The 19,147-nt window shown below is 42.7% G+C and overlaps 1 protein-coding gene across 4 annotated transcripts in view; it reads right to left on the reverse strand.

The window, feature by feature from the left end:
• The window catches only part of NOD2 (nucleotide binding oligomerization domain containing 2), a 302,117-nt gene that overhangs the window by 182,503 nt on the left and 100,467 nt on the right, over nt 1–19,147 (reverse strand). For all 4 annotated transcript variants that reach the window (XM_069216441.1, XM_069216437.1, XM_069216439.1 and 1 more), the window contains one exon: nt 6,291–6,396. Coding sequence is in view for 3 of the 4 variants with exons in the window: in XM_069216437.1 (XP_069072538.1) it covers nt 6,291–6,396 (106 nt within the window). In the remaining variant the exon portion in view is untranslated. The remainder of the gene's footprint in view (nt 1–6,290; nt 6,397–19,147) is intronic.

The raw sequence follows: 19,147 nt of genomic DNA on the forward strand, positions 1-19,147 counted from the left end.
TCTAAAAGGAGTGTCAAACGTGGTCTGAGATCTCTTTTTATGTCAATTTATAGTTGCCACAATTGTAGGATCATTTGCTTGTTTAGTCAGACACCCCCCTCCAGGATACTGCAACACAGATTCTCAAATAATTAGGGTTTAAAGTTGGCTGTCGCAGGCTAAGCTTCAGAAATGTGTGCACTGATTAAGCTCTAGGCAGAGACTGATTCCAGACAAGGAGGGCACTCTTCTCCAGCTCCAGGCTGTAGGGAGCAGCTTCTGATTCAATGTCATATCAGATTTCAAATGTTTACAAAATTCTAGATCGGGCACTGTAACCTTTATGTCATATCGGTGTGGGAGTCACACAATCCATCTATTCCATATTTTGGATTGTTGTTTTATTATATCTTGGAAACTAACACTTTTTTTTATTTTAACTGAGTCCTGTTGTAGAAATCTTCAATTTTAACACTAGTCTATACACAGCAAGGAGAGTTCATAACAATTTTAATCACACTTGATAGCTGAAGGGGAAATTGACATGGACACTGAACCACGTTAAATGCAACTCCTCTGTGATTTTTTAGATCCATTCCATATTTGTACATTACTTCAAAGCTTCGTAACTAGAGTTTCACAAAATAAATTCCCATTCATAAAATGATGCTAAAACAAAGTATATCATTTACGCATTTCAATGTTTTACATATTAATATATTTCTAGAATTTGTTGTACTCCTCACCAAGTCCAGTACTAGGTCAAACTAACCTCAAGTGACAGATAAAAACACTGTAGGAATAGGGGGCTAAGGAAAGTTGCATTAAGGCGCTCACTAATGGAAGAGACAAGGAGACGTTTGTAACGTAGATCCAGTATCCTTTAATGTTGTGTAACCACAACCGCACCAGCAACCATCCAAGTCCGGCGTCTGTAGGCAACTGCCACACACAAACGCCCTGTAACTTCAACCGCTGCTGATGCTGTCAGGGTTCAAAATACAGGATTTAATAATAAACAACCTTACAACAATACTAACAGTGAAACACACATTTAGCAATTAAAAATGCATGAGATTTTACAAAAACACACATTTCACTTTCTCATCACTTATTCAGCAAAACAATAACCAACATTGAGAAACCTTGTATGAAAAAGTAAGTGAACTTTTACTACTACAATATCAGTTAAGGATATAATTAGATTCAGGTGCTGCCAAAAAGGTGCACAGGATTACTTGATCATCAGCAAATGATCCTACTCATTAATAAGATTACAAACTTTGCTAGTTTGGTCTGGAGCATTCAGACTTGTGGTGCAACAACATGTCTAGATTAAAATATATCTGGCACGATCTAAGAAAAATAATTGTTGCTGCTTATCAGTCTGGGAAGCTATAAAGCCATTTACAAACAGTGTGAAGAGCTTCACAGTTGGAAAAATAATTTAAAACTAAGAAAGTTCACAGTGGCTTCCATTCTATCCAAGAGTGGCATTGAAACAAATTAATTTCAAGATCAGACATTATACTACTCCAAGAGAGTGCAGAAAAACCCAAAGCTGAATCCACACCTCTGTCAAAATGGTTTGATATTCTGCCATTAGGTAAAGAGTAAATAAATATATAGTGTGTGGAAAGATAGCCAGGAGTAAACAGCTCTTCTCCAAAAAGTAAACTGCTAAATTTCTGATGTAAGATTGTGGTTTATTAATTGGGGGTCAATGTAAGTCCACCAGAAGGAATATAATCTCAAACTTGTCAGGATAAAACATTTTCAATCCTTTAAACCAGGAGTTTGCCCCCTGGTAGCTACAGCACTGAGCTGACAGGCTTAGCTTCGGAAAATGTGCAAAGTATTTAGCAATAATAAAACAGTTAAAAAGTCAAAACAATAGAGAAAAATGTAATAAGCAAAATGATACCAAAAGGACAAAACTGCAATAAGGGGTACGGGAGCTTTGAATTTTTAAAGATTTAAGGCAAAAGGCACCAATAAAAAGTAAAGCACCATCACCGGTCATTGTTTGTAGTTGACTGGGACGGAGGAGTGATTTCAGACAGACTGTGACGAAGCACATGTTGGATACACCAAGCGGTCCTTCCCCGTCAAAGATTTTTCTTCTGACAGTCTCTAAAATGAAAGTCAAAGCACTCCAGAGAGAGAAGGCTGCAGGCTGTATCCACTGAAGTCCCCTCAAAGCTGCACAGCTGCTGGGCGAGGTCCTGCTGAAGGCTTTGCTTTTGTCTAAAAAAACTCAGAGTGGGAGAAATTCAATTTTTGTGGCCAATGAGGTCCTCACATCAGACGGATACCTTTCGGATCTTCATCTGGTTGAGGCTTCTACATTCGGGCATAGGGGTGTATTCTCAAACGGCATTTCCAAGTATGTTTGGTAGTACTATAGTAGTACCACTAACTACAAAATGGTATTCGCAGACCTACAAGTATAAATCTCCGCCTACCCTATTTTTTCTATGGGGGAATCTTGACATATGCAAGCTTACTACTTTATATTAAATGTGGGAGGGATTTGGGGAGTGACTGAAAAAGGGGACTACTTAATACTAAATTGTAGGACTTTAGGGAGGAGGTAGTAAGAATTTAGGGAAGGCTAATAAAGTGTTTAGGGAGAGGCAGAGACTCTCTAAAAAATTAAACCCTTTGCTATTCATAAACTCCAATTTTAAAAGTACTACAGGCAAAAAAGACCAAAAACAGAAGTAAATATATTTCAGAGTAGGCATGGAGTAAGTCCAGTGCCATACATGGCAAACTATTGGCACTGCAACACCTTCCAATAGAAAAAATGGAGATCGGGACTTCAAATCAAAACCCCAAGAAATAATGTAAAAGTACATTTATTTTGACTTTTCGAAAATGGATATACATTTCAGGTTAAACAATTATATATAAATATGAAGTAATTATTTTATGCTAACATTATCTTTAAATTCAATTATCTGAATTTCAATAATTAATTTCAATAAATTATATGAATATATTTTGTAATTTTTTAATAGGTAAATATAATTTAACGTTTGGCCCAATTTTTTCAAAAATATGTTTTTAAAAATAATTTAAATGTAATGTATTTAAATAAATTAATATTTCACTTAAAATTACATTTATAGTGCTGTCACATTTTTTATTCTATATTTAAAATACATTAGACAATTATATATAATATTAATTTACATTAATATTAAACATACACATGTAACTATTTTTAAAGCTAATAAAAGCTTTTAACTTTCCTCTATAACTTCACTCTATACAGGGCGTTTCTGCCCAGTGGCAGAAATCTCTGCCTAATTGTCAAAGTTACTAACTTAATTTTGAATTGAATATTTAATTAATTCCAATATAGCAAATGAACATTATTTTTTAAAGATTTCTTTAATCCCACCAAAAATAAAATGTTTGTATTTATTTATGTATTAAAAATTACAAAACGTTAAGTATAGAATTAATTTAAATTACTGTATTTTTCAAATTAGCGTTACATCCATTAAATTAAGATTAAAATTATCATAAAATAATTTATTTTGTATATCTAATTTTTGAACATTACATTAAATTTACATATATTTTTTAAATGTCTAAATAAATTCATCTGCTTCTTTTATATGCTATGGGGTTCTATTTTAAACTCCTGCCACTAATATTTTTTTATTGGATGGTGTTGCAGTACCATTGGTTGGCAATGTGTAGTGCTGTGTTTACTCCAGGTCTGAGCTAGTACTGTTTTGGGCCCTTTTTGTCTGTAGTAAAGTTCCATTCATAAATCTGGCCCCAGCACTGTTTCAGTGGGAGGATAGATATACTTCTACACCTTGTAGCGTATTTACACTCAGGAATGGTTAACAGTCAAAGGCAGTACATTTAGTACAAAGTAGGGTAGCAAATTTGCATGTGTAGATTTACACATTTGTAAATTTATCTCATTGTATAGGCTCCTTAGTCGTTTTTTATGTAACTTAATATCTTCTAGCGGGGCAAACCTGCGTCACTTTGAAACCGAACATCTTTGCCACGGGGGCCCACAGACATTCTGGAGGTCTTGGAAGTCCCAATTTTTCAGAATTTCTGGAGCAGTTCCTCTTGGTCACTTCTACACCCCCCAGAACCTCAGGGACAGTAATTTGGAGCCAGGACTCACTCCAGCAGAGGCCATCAGAAGGGTCCAGTGTTTATCAGGGTGCTACTGGTTAGCTCATGACTTCAGGAAAAAGACATGTTGCATCTTGTGTCCCAGTAGCCACACCACTGGCGTCCACGTGTTGGTGCCGGGTACAAATAAGAGCAGGTACAGATCTTCAGCTCTCCACACAGATCTCAAACTGCAGGTCCAGTACTCTTCAGACTACTGGGCACTCCATAACCAATGAGAAAAACATCCCCACAGGCCTCCATTCCGAGGTTTGCAGCACATACTGTTTACCTTACTGCTATGTATACCACTGTGCACTAGTCTGGGGCAAATCCTACATAGCAGAATCCTTCTCTCCAGGAAGGAGTTTCTGTACCAGTGAGGGGTATGTTAAGGGAAATTAATAGTCCCATCCTCTGCAGCAACACCAACGTGGTTTAGGGACCAACTCCCCCCTTCCACCTGGCTTGTGCCAAACTAGCTTCAGAAGGCCTATGGAACAAAATGATGCACCGCCCCAGGTCTCCCTTCACACTTAACCATAAATGGGCAGGGCTCACCCAGGTCCCTTTCAAGGTAATGACGTTCTTGAACCTTCCCCAGCTGCACTTTCTGAGCGGATATGTCACATACCTCACACCCAGGTCTTCCTGTGAAAAGGCCTAACCCAATGTCCCTGCTCTAATAGCAGTGTGGACACCTCATGAAAGAAAGCACTGGCAGGCCCATCTGTCAGAAGGCTAATGCTAAGTAATCTACTGGAGGTGTTGGCAAGTTAAGTGTACCTTTTTTAAAAGTTGTTTTTCTAAATATTTATTAAAACTTAACTTAACTAAGACTTTACCATTGAATTGGATTTTAATGAGTATTAAAGTAGTGGTTTAATCACCTCTAGCTTAGCACAATCCAAAGACAGAAAACACATCTTAACTGAACTTTAGTGTTTCTAAACGGACAGCCACATCCTTAACAGTGGGGATAAGCAATGCAAGTACATCCCAACATTAAATTCTTGCATGCAGTGCACTACATTTAAACACTAGACACCCTACATTATGGATTACAAGATCTACATAGGGGAAGTGACTTTAAAAAAGTTAGTTTCTTTCAATGTCAAAAAGGGTTATTTTGACAGGCACACTTGCAGGTTTAAAATATGCAGGAGTTAGGGTACATAGGCAGGGCGGAAGCTGTTTTCTTAGTTGCTCTAGTGGATGGCACAACAAGTGCTGCAGACATCTAACATTCCATGCTACTGTACTTGTATCGCCACATACTATAGCCTTCCTGTAAAGAATTATGATTAACCACTTTTCCCATGTTCTGTGATCAGAGAACCTACGCTGGGGCCTGGACATCAGTGCCTCAGTGGGGAGAGTTGAAAAACCATTAACACCATTCAGCAAATAAATGTTGGTAACCACACAAAAATACAAAATCTCACAGTTTAGGGTTGCACAGTAGCATAATAATAAAACACAAGACATCTGGAAACAATGTACTCTGGATAGATAAGACTAAAGTGAACTTGTTTGGCTGTGATGCACAGGTTTGGCGGAAACAAACATGGTGAGCCTGCTTACCAGTCAGATGGACAATTGTTCCAGAACTATGTCAAGGAACACTGGACATGATTTTACTGGCCAGTAATTCCACCCTCGTCCTCTAGTCACTGCCAGAGCTATCTTTCTCATTTCTTCCTCTACTATCCCAACCCTTTTTCCTCTATCCTGTGGTACAAAGAAACCCCCACATACATTTACCATCTGCTCAAAGCAGGAGATAACGGAGTGCATTAAGCCTGTCATAAGGTATACCATGCTGATTCCACATGGTCACTACTCTGTGGCCACGCAGCTATTCCCCATGCCAAGGAGTTTAACTCAAAATAGGCCATGATGAGATACCGTTAAGTAATGGCTCATACTTTAATACTGAGAATATTTCACATCCCTTGTGGAAATAATTGTATGTCCCCTTTACTCAAAGAAATGAGCACCGATGAGACTACCTCTGTAATAACTAGACACACACTAAGCTCTAAAGCTGATTATCAACCTGCCACAGTTTCTCTAACATGGAGAAACAAGCAATAAAAGATCTCTCCCCGTCAGTAAACCAAACTGCGTTAGTCTTTTTACAGATGTGTATTTCTTACCATCAGGCAATATAGTTGTTTTCTCTTCTACGCCTTGAATGCATTGTAAGAGGCACCGAGCTGCTTCGTTTCCCTTTGCTTTGACAACATCAAGGAGTCTTCTTGCCTTCGAAAAACAATAACAAAATTATTTGTATAAGTCAATACTTGACTGCAGGATAAAACATTTTTTAACCTAAACACATTGATCCTAGTTTGCAGTACTGCCTTTCCCTCTATAAATATTTAAGGCCTCTAACATGGCGAACAAATGACTGACTGGTTTACTTCCTAAACTCATCCGGATTGGTCTTCATTTGGCCAATCCTAAATGTTGTGAGGGTCTGTCGTGTAAATTCTTAATTTGTAACACTGCTTTACAGCACAGTTTGGCAGAAACTTTCAGGTGCCCAACAAGACAGTGCCATTCACTGTTTCAATGAAGATAGATCTAGGTCCAACATTCCCTCTGTGTTGGGCCAGGTCATTAATCCCCCCGCCACATCTCTCTCCTGCTGCCTCTCTCCACCGTGGCTCAGTAGTCAAGCGCTGCTCGAGCTCCCATTTGCTTCCCCTTGTATCTTTGTTGCCTGAGCAACTCCACCCTTCACTGCATAGCCACCATTGTCAGGGCTGCCTCAGCAACAACTCACTCCACATGTTTCTCTGATGCTGCACCCACCCCGCCCTCCCGTCTGGCCACGTCCACCTACCAGGATAACATCATGGAGGCCATAGACAGCCCCTATGAACAGTCCTTGACTCTCGGGGCAGGTCACCCCTCCCCGTGCTGCACCTCTCTCCCACTGCCAATCTCCTACACGGCTCAGGAGTCCAGCACTGCTCGTCCTCCCACTTTCGGCCACTTGGTTCTTGGATAACCTAGCAACCCTGCACTTCTCTCCATAGCCATCACTGTCGGGGTTACCTTAGCAACCGCTCATGCCCGTGTCGCTCGGACGCCGCTTCCGCCTCATCTGTCCACCTCCCAGGACTATTTCATGAAGGCCACTCCGTGGCCCCTATGAGCAGTCCTTGATCCTTGGGCCAGGTCACCACTCCCCCTGTAGCATCTATTTCCCGCTGCCCCTCTCCACCATGGCTCAGGAATCCAGCGCTGCACACGCTCCCACTTGTTTCCACTCTGTTCTTGGTTGCTCCACCCACCTCCCAGGACTAATATATGGAGGTCGCTGGGTGGCTCCTATGAGCAGTACTTGACCCTCAGACTTGGTCACCACTCCCCCTGCTACATTTCTCTCCTGATGTCGCTCTCCACCGTGGCTCAGTAGTCCAGAGCTCCTCACATTCCCACTTGCTGCCACTTGGTTCTGGTTTGCCCTAGCAACCCCATGCTTCCCTGCATAGCCACTATTGTCAAGGTTGCCTTAGCAAACACTTGCATCCGGTGTCTCTCCGACACTACTCCCGCCCTGTCCTCCCACCTCCCGGTCGGCCCCGTCCACCCCCCAGGACGATTTAATGGAGGCCACTGCACGGCCACAAAGCAGCTGCACTGAGCGGGTGCACAGCCGGCATGCCAAAGGAAAGCCTATATGCACCCGTCCTCACATGGACCATGCCCAGTGCCAGAACCCCTCGCCGCACACCAACCGATGCTACACCTCCGAGGAACCTCTGGCCCTGGAAACCACATCAGATGCTTTGAGTCCTCTCCACCCTCAACCAAAGGACCCTTTATATGCCACCATTGCCACTTTTCGTTCTACACTGGACCACCGACCCACATCAAACGCTGTGCCGCTCCCAACAAGGAAACCACAAATGATCAGAAACCACTCCAATGCATACTGCTCAACACCCGGTCCCTCTGCAAACACACCACCTAAATTTGGGACACCATCTCCACCCATTTCCCAGACATGGCCTTTATTACCGAAACATGGGTAAACCCCGCCTCGAACCAGGACATCGCCTCTGCCACCCCTGACAGATAAAAGATGATACACTGGGACTGCACCAACCTAACACGGAGGGTGTATCACCATCATCTTCAAAGAAACCATCAGGTGCACCATCCCCAACGACGACCTATCGCCCCACATGGAACACATCAACTTCCGACTCAAGACCGAGGCCAAAACAACAATCAGGGGCACCCCCACCTACAGACCGCCCTGGAACCTTCTCAGCCTTCTGTGATGCAATCTCCAGCCTCATTGAACTCCTGGCCATCGACTCCCACCACTGTGTCTTACTCGGCAAACTCAACTTCCACGTTGACGACCCAAACACCACCAACTTCACCATTCTCTTAGAGAGGCTGCCTCAACCAGCTTGTCACTGAACCCACACACAACCCCGGACACACCTTCAACACCATTAGTACCACCAGCGACAGAATCAAATTCACCAAAGTCACAGAACTCACCTGAGTACAGTTCACCATCTCCAACACCCAGCATACTACTACCATCAAGCAACACAGAGCCACCCATCACAGCTGGGGCAGGGTCACCAAGAACCAGTGGTCACAGGCCCTAAACAGCATGCAACCCAAAGTTTCAACAGACCCGGACCAGGCCACTCAAAACTTCTCTGCCTGGGTCACTAAATGCGCCGACAATGTTGCACTGCTGAAATCAGTAAAAGCCAACCACACCGCCAAACAAGCCAGCTGGTACACCCCAGAGCTCAAAACCACCAAGCGCAACTGCTATCGACTCGACAAGTGATGGCGTGTCACAAAAGATCCCTCCAACGCATCCACATACAAAGCTGCCCTCAGCAACTACCACCACCTCATCAAGGAAGCCAAAAGAGCAGCCATCACAACCTGCATTGACACATCGGCCAACCGCACGAAAGAACTCTTCAAGAGTCAAGAAGTTTTCCAACTAACAACCACAGAAAACACTCTCCACCCCTCCCAAGAATTTTGTGATACTCTCTCAGACTACTTCTATAGCAAGATTGCCAACATCTACAACAAATTCGCCCCACCCAACTGAAAGCTTTCAACCTAAACCTACCTGCCCATCACCGCTTGGTCTCCGCTCACCACACAGAACACCACAGCCATCATGTCATCCATCCACTCCGGGGAACCCACCTACCCCTGCCCCCACCACCTCTTCAACTTCGGATCCAACCCAATCAGCACTGAACTTACCAGCATCCTCCACAGCTCCATCTGCACAGCAACCTCCTTTGTATGTTGGAAACCTGCAGAGGTCAAACCCCTACTAAAGAATCCCTCCTCCGACCCATGACCTCAAGAACTACCACCCGATCTCCATGCCTACCCAGCCAAAGTCCTCGACAAAACCATCAACCAACAGCTCACCAGATACCTGGAACAGAACCACCTCACAATCTGGATTTCAAGCCAACCACAGCATGGAGTCTGCACTGACTGTTGGAACTGACGACATCAAAACTCTCCTCGACCTAGGAAAAACAGCAGCCCTGATCCTCCTTGACTTCTCTGATGCGTTTGACACAGTCCTCACCACAGTCTCATCAAAAAGACTTCAAAACATAGGTATACAGGGAAAAGCCCTCAAATGGATCATCTCCTCCCTCACAGGACACACTAAAAGCATCTGACTACCATCCTTCACCTCCGCACACAAGGGATCTTCCCTCAGCACTGCATACATGACCCCCCCCCTCACAGACATCCTCAGATCCCATGGACTCAATATAATCTCCTATGCAGATGGCAATCAACTAATCCTCTTGCTCATCGAGGACCATGCCGACACCAACTTCTGCAATGCCATGACCAATGTAGCTAAATGGATGACAGACAACTGCCTCAAACTCAACTCTGACAAGACAAAAGTCCTGATCTTCAGAAAGAATCCCTCCATATGGGACTACAGCTGGTGGCCAACAGAGCTTGGACAAACACCCACACCGGCAGACCATGCATGAAACCTGGGCTTCATCCCAGACAGAGAGCTGACCATGAAACAAGTCAACACATTCTCCAGCACCTGCTTCCTCATCCTTTGCATGCTCTGCAGAATCTTTAGATCGATCCCAACCAACACCAGAAAGATCGCCACTCAAACCCTCATCGCCAGGCGCCTTGACTATGGCAGCACCTTCTACGCTGGAATCTCCATCCAGGATTTTTGTTTTTCCTTGAGCCCTGAGTGTGCGAATATTATTCATATTTTCTCTTGGTGTGTGTGTGTATATATATATATATATATATATATATATATATATATATATATATATAGTAAAAACAGTCCTCCTTATGGTGCGCGGTTTAATGCTGGTGCAGTCGTGAGGAATGGCCCTTTCTTCCAAATAATTCCAAAAAAACAGTTGATAATCTGCTCATTTTAGAACATTAACCTTTTTAGTGCGGGCGTCGGCCACTCCCTCCCTGGTGCGGGTCATGTCCAGTGGCCGACACCAGGAAGGGTATTAATAAATCCTCGGGTGCGTCGCACCCGAGGATTTATTTTTTACTTTCCCCGGGAGACACGGAAGCTTCCGTGTCCCCCCCCACCCCCCACCCGCCCCTTTGTGACATCAGCGCGCCGCGAGGCGCGCTGACATTACAAAGTTGTTTTCCCCATCAAAGCAGGAAGCAGCCTTGCAGCCGCTTCCTGCTTCGATGGGGAAAACGGCCTTCCCCACGTTCGGGAAGGCCTCGTAAGAAAGGGGAGACTCTCCCCTTTCTTACGAGGCCTTCCTGAAAGTGTTTCCTGGCTAGACGCCAGGGATTTCACTTGGGGGGGGGTCGGCCCCCTCAGAAAACGGGATGCCACCCCTCCCCCCCCACCCCCGGGGCATATTTAAAAAAAAAAAGGCAGGTGCCCCCCCAGGGTTTTTTTTTTTTTTTTCAATGAATAAAATGAAATAAAAAGACAGGGGGTCTCCCGTGGGCAGGGTGACCCCCCCGTGGGAGCAATATTTTTTTTTTAGATGTTGTAGGGTTTCCCTGGGGGCCATTTTGGCCCCCAAGGAACCATACAACAACTAAAAAAAAAATAGAACTATATATAGATATATCTATGTAGATATATCTATGTACATGGATAGATCTATAGATATATCTGTAGATATATATATATATATATATATAGATCTATATATATCAATCAATCAAAGATTTATAAAGCGTGCTACTCACCTGTGAGGGTCTCAAGGGCGCTGGGGGGGGGGGGGGGTGGGAGGAGGGAAAGGGGCTGGGAGGTTCACTGTTCGAAAAGCCAGGTTTTGAGGCACTTCCTGAAAAGAAGTAGGTTTCGGGTCTTGCGAAGGTGGGTTGGGAGGGCGTTCCAGGTTTTGGGTGCAAGGTAGGAGAAGGATCTGCCCCCGGTGGTGTGTTTGATGCGGGGGACAGAGGCGAGAGAGAGGTCAGCTGAGCGGAGGTTTAGTATAGGGGTGTGGAAGGTGACTCTCGTTGAGGTAGGCAGGGCCTGTGTTGTGGAGTGATGTGTGCGAGGATGAGGATCTTGAAGGTGATCCTTTTGTCAATGGGGAGCCAGTGGAGGGATTTGAGGTGTGGAGAGATGTGTTCGTGTCCGGGGAGGTCGAGGATGAGTCGTGCGGCTGAGTTCTGGATGCGTGTAGTTTGCGCTTGAGTTTTAGAGTGGTGCCGGCGTAGAGTGCGTTTCCGTAATCAAGTCTGCTGCTGGTGAGTGCGGGAGTGACAGTTTTTCTGGTCTCTGTGGGGCTCCATTTGAATGTTTTTTTCAGTATACGGAGTGTGTTGAAGCATGAGGAGGTGAGAGCGTTGATTTGTTGGAGAGGGAGGAGTCTAGGATGATGCCGAGGTTGCGTGCGTGGTTGGCGGGGTGGGTGCAGGGCCTAGCGTGGTGGACCACCATGAGGGGTCCCAGGTGTTTTTGTGTGGGCCAAAGAGGATTATTTTGGTTTTGCTTGAGTTGAGTTTCAGGTGGTTGGCTGTCATATATATATATATCACTTTTGTCAATATGTGTGTGGTTTCCCTGGGGGGAAAAGGGTCAGACTTGTCTAGTGGCAGTTTTAGTGCCATAAAGAAGCGCAGAAGGTTTATATGCCTACTGCAAAGAGCAAATCTGTATTTTATGTAAATAGCTGAGTACATTAGTAAAGTCAGCCATTACCTGTGCTATAATACCAATGAAATGTATGTGCGGGGTGGAGGACGGCTATGGAGAGATGAAGGGCACTTTTGCTGGGTGGTAATGAGGGAATCCTAGGAGGAGGGAGTGGTAGCACCAATAATGATTGTTGGACTGGGCGCAGGAGGTGCTAACGACTGACTAATGGTATGTGACAAGGTGTTTTTTTGAGTGTCTTGAAAGAACATGCTGATTGAGGGAAGAAGCGCAGGTAAGGTGGCCTCTACTGTTGCACGTATCTCACACACACCATCAATTTTGTGACTGTCTACGTAGGCTAGTGTTTTAGAGCAACGGTTTAGCCAATAGCAGAGATGGCATCTTGATGGATGACTGCTGCCTGCACTCGGGTTATAGAGGACCGCTCTGACATAGGATCAGAGACCGAGACATCAGATACTGAGACAGCATCTGAGGGATAGGACAATGGTGCAGACTCTGGGAGTGATTTTTCAGTCGGAGGAGTCCCATTCGATAACTCCTCTTCCAGTACGTTATGAGGGAGGTGATGAGGACAGTCCTGCTGTCCCTTCGCAAGCTGTTTGTGCAACTGGGTAATAGTGGGTTAGCCCAGCCCAGAGAGCAGGTGAATGCGGCGGGAAGCAGAGAGAGAGTGCTCTCTTGGGAGCTCCCCAATTTAGTTCAGCCCCAAATTCCACCACCCAAATCGTATTGTGGAGACATCAAAATTATCTATGGCAAAACAAACTGGTTTTGTAAGGCAGGCACCTGTGTTTTTGGTCCTGGATTCGGCGGCCATATAGAGAAACACACTAAACCCAAACATTTCTGGAAACTAGACATTTGGGGGAGTCCACAGAGGTGTGACTTGTGTGGATTCCCCTAAGTTTTCTTACCCAGAATACCCTGCAAAGCTGAAATGTTGAATAAAAACTATTTTTCTCGCATTTCTGTCACACAAACTACAGGAATATGCTGGGATCCACAAAATTCCTACCACCCAGTGACTCCTCACCTGTCCTGATAAAAACACTACCCCACTTGAGTGCCTACACCTAGTGCCTGCGTCAGGAATGGATCACCCCAGGGTCAACAGCTGCCTCACGTAAGGACCAACATTGACCGTTGTGTGATCTATTCCTGTCGCGGGCACCAGGCCTACCCACACAAGTGAGGTATCATATTTATCGGGAGACTTGGAAATTTGTGGCTCCTCTCAGATTCCAGAACTTTCTGTCACCATAATGTGAGGAAAACTTGTTTTTTTAGCCACTTTTTGAGGTTTGCAAAGGATTTTGGGTAACAGAATCTGGTCAGAGCCCCACAAGTCACCCCATCTTGGATTCCCCTAGGTCTCTAGTTTTCAAAAATGCACGGGTTTGGTAGGTTTCCCTATGTGCCGGCTGAGCTAGAGGCCAAAAACTACAGGTAGGCACTTTGCAAAAAACAGCTCTGTATTCTGTCAAAAAATGTGATGTGTCCACGTTGTGTTTTGGGGCATTTCCTCTCGCGGGCGCTAGGCCTACCCACACAAGTGAGGTATCATTTTTATCAGGAGACTTGGGGGAACGCTGGGTGGAAGGAAATTTGTGGCTCCTCTCAGATTCCAGAACTTTCTGTCACCGAAATGTGAGGGAAACGTTTTTTAGTCACTTTTTGAGGTTTCCAAAGGATTCTGGGTAACAGAACCTGGTCAGAGCCCCACAAGTCACCCCATCTTGGATTCCCCTAGGTCTCTAGTTTTCAAAAATGCATAGGGTTGGTAGCTTTCCCTAGGTGCCGGCTGAGCTAGAGGCCAAAATCCACAGCTAGGCACTTTGCAAAAAACAGCTCTGTTTTCTGTCAAAAAAATGGGATGTGTCCACTTTGTGTTTTGGGCCATTTCCTGTTGCGGGCGCTAGGCCTACCCACACAAGTGAGGTATCATTTTTATCGGGAGACCTGGGGGAACATAGAATAGCAAAACAAGTGTTATTGCCCCTTATCTTTCTCTACATTTTTTCCTTCCAAATATAAGAGTGTGTGTAAAAAAGACGTCTATTTGAGAAATGCCCTGCAATTCACATGCTAGTATGGGCACCCCGGAATTCAGAGATGTGCAAATAACCACTGCTCCTCAAAACCTTATCTTGAGCCCATTTTGGAAATGCAAAGGTTTTCTTGATACCTATTTTTTACTCTTCATATTTCAGCAAATGAATTGCTGTATACCCAGTATAGAATGAAAACCAACTGCAGGGTGCAGCTCATTTATTGGCTCTGGGTACCTAGGGTTCTTGATGAACCTACAAGCCCTTTATATCCCCGCAACCAAAAGAGTCCAGCAGACAAAACGGTATATTGCTTTTGGAAATCTGACATCGCAGGAAAAAGTTAGAGTAAAACATAAAGAAAAATGGCTGTTGTTTTCAGCTCAATTTCAATAATTTGTTTATTTCAGCTGTTATTTTCTGTAGGAAAACCTTGTAGGATCTACACAAATGACCCCTTGCTGAATTCAGAATCTTGTCTAGTTTTCAGAAATGTTTAGCATTCCGGGATCCAGCATTGGTTTCACACCCATTCCTGTCACTAACTGGAAGGAGGCTGAAAGCACAAAAAATAGTAAAAATGGGGTATGTCCCAGTAAAATGCCAAATTTGTGTTGAAAAATGTGGTTTTCTGATTCAAGTCTGCCCGTTCCTGAAAGGTGGGAAGATAGTGATTTCAGCACCAGAAACCCTTATTTGATGGCATTTTCAGGGAAAAAACCACAAGCCTTCTTCAGCAGCCCTTTTTTCCCATTTTTTTGGAAAAAACGAAATTTTCACTGTATTTTGGCTATTTTCTTGGTCTCCTCCAGGGGAAACCACAAACTCTGGGTACCATTAGAATCCCTAGGATGTTGGCAAAGAAGGATGCAAATTTGGCGTGGTTAACTTATGTGGACAGAAAGTTATGAAGGCCTAAGCGCGAACTACCACAAATAGCCAAAAAAGGGCTCAGCACTGGGGGGGAAAAGGCCTAGCAGCTAAGGGGTTAAGGAATATACATTAGTGGTAATTGAGTATATTGGAAATGAGATTTACGTTTAAAGAAGGTTAATTTTGATGATTAGCAATTATGGTGAGATGAATGAATCCCCTAAAGTAGGGCTTCTGTTAAAGGTAATTATCATCATGTCATAGTATAAGCTCCCCTGTTTGGGTTTTACTCAGAGATGGACATAAATAGTATTAATATAATTTCCGTAGTTTTTTGCACAGATGGTGGTTTATAATTCATTTTTGTAAAATAATGTGAGTGGTGGAATCCTTTGATTTTAAGTATTAGTTTTTTAAATACACAACATGTCCCACAATGCATTAGAGAGGTGAGTAGGGAAGAGACTATAAATAATAGACATTGAAAAAATACTGAGATATTGTGAACAAGACCAGTAGGTCGAAACGCGTCGGTGGTGATGGTTGGTGATTTTTTTTTGACTGCAAATAAATAAAAAAGCAAAATTTTCTCCTGTAGTGCAGCGCCACAGTTATCAACTGTTTGTTTTGAATATATATATATATATATATATATATATATATATATATATATATATATATATATATATATATATATATATATATGTATGTATGTATACACACACACATACCAGTGCTTAATTTGTAAATAAAAAGGTGCCGGTGTTCCAAGCTCTCCTCTTAAACATGCTGCTGCTGCAATTAAAAGTGCAAGCACATAATACTGAGGCAGCGTAATCCTGAAGCCACCTCTGGCCTCTTCAGTCTATTTATAGCCACTCCCTGCCCCTTCAGCTCACTCTTGTAGCTTCCTGCTTTTCCCCTTTGTCACACTTTTTCGTTTTTCTCTTCCTCTGTCTTTCCCACGTGTCTTTTGCTCGCAGTAAATGCTTGAGACAGAAAACTAAGCACCGGCCCTCAGAAATAAGTGCCGGTGCTTAGCACCGGAAACAACAAGCACAAATTAAGCACTGATATATACACACACACACACACGACTTAAATGTAGTGTGTGATTCATTTTGTTTACTTATTGCCTGTAAAGTGCACAGAGGCTGCCAGTAGTGGCAAATAAGATAGCTCAGTGAGTAAAGCTCTTGCAGCTACCTTTCAGACATTTGGGGTTGAGAAATTCAGTATTGTTGAGTTAGATGAAAGAGAAAACATTATTTAGTGCTACAAAACAGCAAATCTGTAGCTATAACTACTTAAAAACATAACAGGTTACATGGATAACAAGTTAGTAGAGGGACAAACAGGTATTTTTGCAAAGACAGTTGACGACGAAAAGGCTCTCATTATAAGTGTCCAATTAAATTTACACTACGATATATGTGATAACGCTTGTTAATACATATAGAGAATTATATTATATTTGTGGATTTATCTGCACACCCCAAGTACAGATGTTGTAATAAAATGGCACCAATGGGGCAGGTTTCGGCAGATGAAACCTTCCAAGATTTTAGGAGAGAATGGTATTTACCAGGACATGATGATTTCTATGTGCTAAACAATGTACTCTGCATGTTATTTCCCAATTTATGGGAAAACATATAATAGCAGAGATTTATTGCATCTGTTAAATAACATACATCAGAGTATTTTTATTGGGTGCACTGAATATTGCACCTAACACACGGACACTTGTAATGAGGGCTTTAGTGTGTACAAGTTCAGAAGATATCAGAAGCACTATATCATTATTTGTCCCAATTTCCAGGTCCATAATAGCAACCTGTCCATTGACTGATCACAATACTGACTACGTCTATATCATCAAGATAAGTACATAAAGGGAAGTATAGACGTACTGTTCTAACTCCACCTCCAGGTACCTTCACAATATAGTGGTAGCTGAAACTGTGGAGTTGATGTAAGCACATGTGAGAGAGCGTAGCCTATATAATCTCTATTAACATGAAATGTTTATGAATTAATGTGTGATAATGCCGCATAGAAACTGTAATAGCAATTTTGCTTAAATGTGCACCTGAAATGTGACCACGGGGAGTGTCCGTCAATGTATACGTAGACTAATAATGATGACTAAAATGTTTATACTATGTTTAATTAAGTTTATACTAATGATTACGTTGTTGAATCTGTACTGAAATCCTCATAGGCCTTAAGTTAGCATGAGCCGAAGTTTAGCTGCTTGGCTCTCGTATTAAATGTATTTTTCTATCTTGCAGTGTGCTGACTCACAAAAGGACATGACCCCGTATGTTTTTTTTTCTTCAAACTAGAAGACGAATGTAACCATGCTAGATCCGTTCCCATAACTTTTCCTTGCTTGCAGAATAATGTTAAAACAAAATGAAACAGTGTAGATTAATGTAATGTACAAGGTCATTCAAACCGGTGAAGACAATGGAGTTACTGACCAAAAGATGTTACAAAAGGATAAAATCATACCGGACGTGCCACCTCTGAAGACGTCAATTATGGAGACCAATAAAATGTCTGTAAAAAAATATGGGGTGAAGAGTTAGGTGACCTAATGTGTTTTCTGATAGGTTAAAGATAGTGGGGTATAACCAATGTCCAATAGAATTTTGGGGGAATGTACCACGAAAAAGGGATAAAAACCCATGTCACAGGGAGTCATGAGGGTGGGTTAGGGAATGCCATTGATTTTATCCAGAAACTCTGTCACTCTGGTTGGTGACTTGTTTGTTTACTTAAAACCATTCTCTCCCTTAGAATTGTCAATTTTACACTTTACCTCCTTATGAGGGAAGTGCCCTTTTGCCTCGGAACTGAGTCCTGACAGATGGCGACTAACTGATGTCCTGAAGACGAAGCCTGAACCTGTGCGCTGACCTAAACTTTGGAGGGTAATTATGACAATGCAATTGTAATTTGTCTGTTTGCTTTTCCTTTCTAGGTACCAACTGCTTACTTTTGACAGAGACCTTAGTTAGATGTTTTCCAAATTGGTGTTCTAAATTGTTTTGCATGAAGCCCAACATGCGAATGCTAATCAGTGGTTAGAACAGGTGTTCACCAAACTGACGCAAATAAACAAACAACCAAAACTATGCTTTGTTGAATTGACGCGTTATTGACATTCTGCTAAATTGATCTATGTTCACGCCGTGTTATGTTCTGATGTTTGTGATTCTCACTTTAATGAAATCTTATCAAAGTTGCCATATCGTGACTATGCTATTATGTTTCTTGGTTTTGAGATTAGCGCATCTGCTTTTAGATTGTAATTAATAGGGAATAACACTCATAAAATTCTACTAAAACTGGTGTGGTTATTCATGACTGAAAGGTCATGGTAGTGTTTGAATTGATTAATGACTTTGACTAAAGTGAAATGTATTGTTGTGATAAATATTGATGACATCATAGACGTATTCATTGACATACTGATTAGCTATCTCGTCCTAAGGTGTCTCTCAACTGGGTCAAAAGATTCATTGGCCTAAAACGAGTCCTGATGTGTATAAAATTATCATAAAGTGAAGCGTTAACACATGTTAATATGAAAAATTCAATATGGTGACTGAAAACTACAGCATCGCAAAGAGATAATTTGAGATGAGTTTGGAAAGGTGGGATTTTAAATGCACCAAAGGAGGAGCAAGTGAGATGCAAGTTTTGGTGGCGATGCAGAGAAAGCCTGCTTTCATATGAGTTGTTTTTGAGTCTTTTGGCCTGGCTGCATGGCCTGGATGTCCTCCTACCAGTGAAGGGGACACTGTAAACCATGCACCTTGAGTATACGTTTAGAGGCTACAGAGTGCTCTTGATATGATGTGATGTGTATAATGGGATCACACAACTACTTTGAAGGGGATTCTCTTAG

Source organism: Pleurodeles waltl, chromosome 12 (assembly GCF_031143425.1).
Source record: "Pleurodeles waltl isolate 20211129_DDA chromosome 12, aPleWal1.hap1.20221129, whole genome shotgun sequence".
NCBI classification, from domain to species: domain Eukaryota; kingdom Metazoa; phylum Chordata; class Amphibia; order Caudata; family Salamandridae; genus Pleurodeles; species Pleurodeles waltl.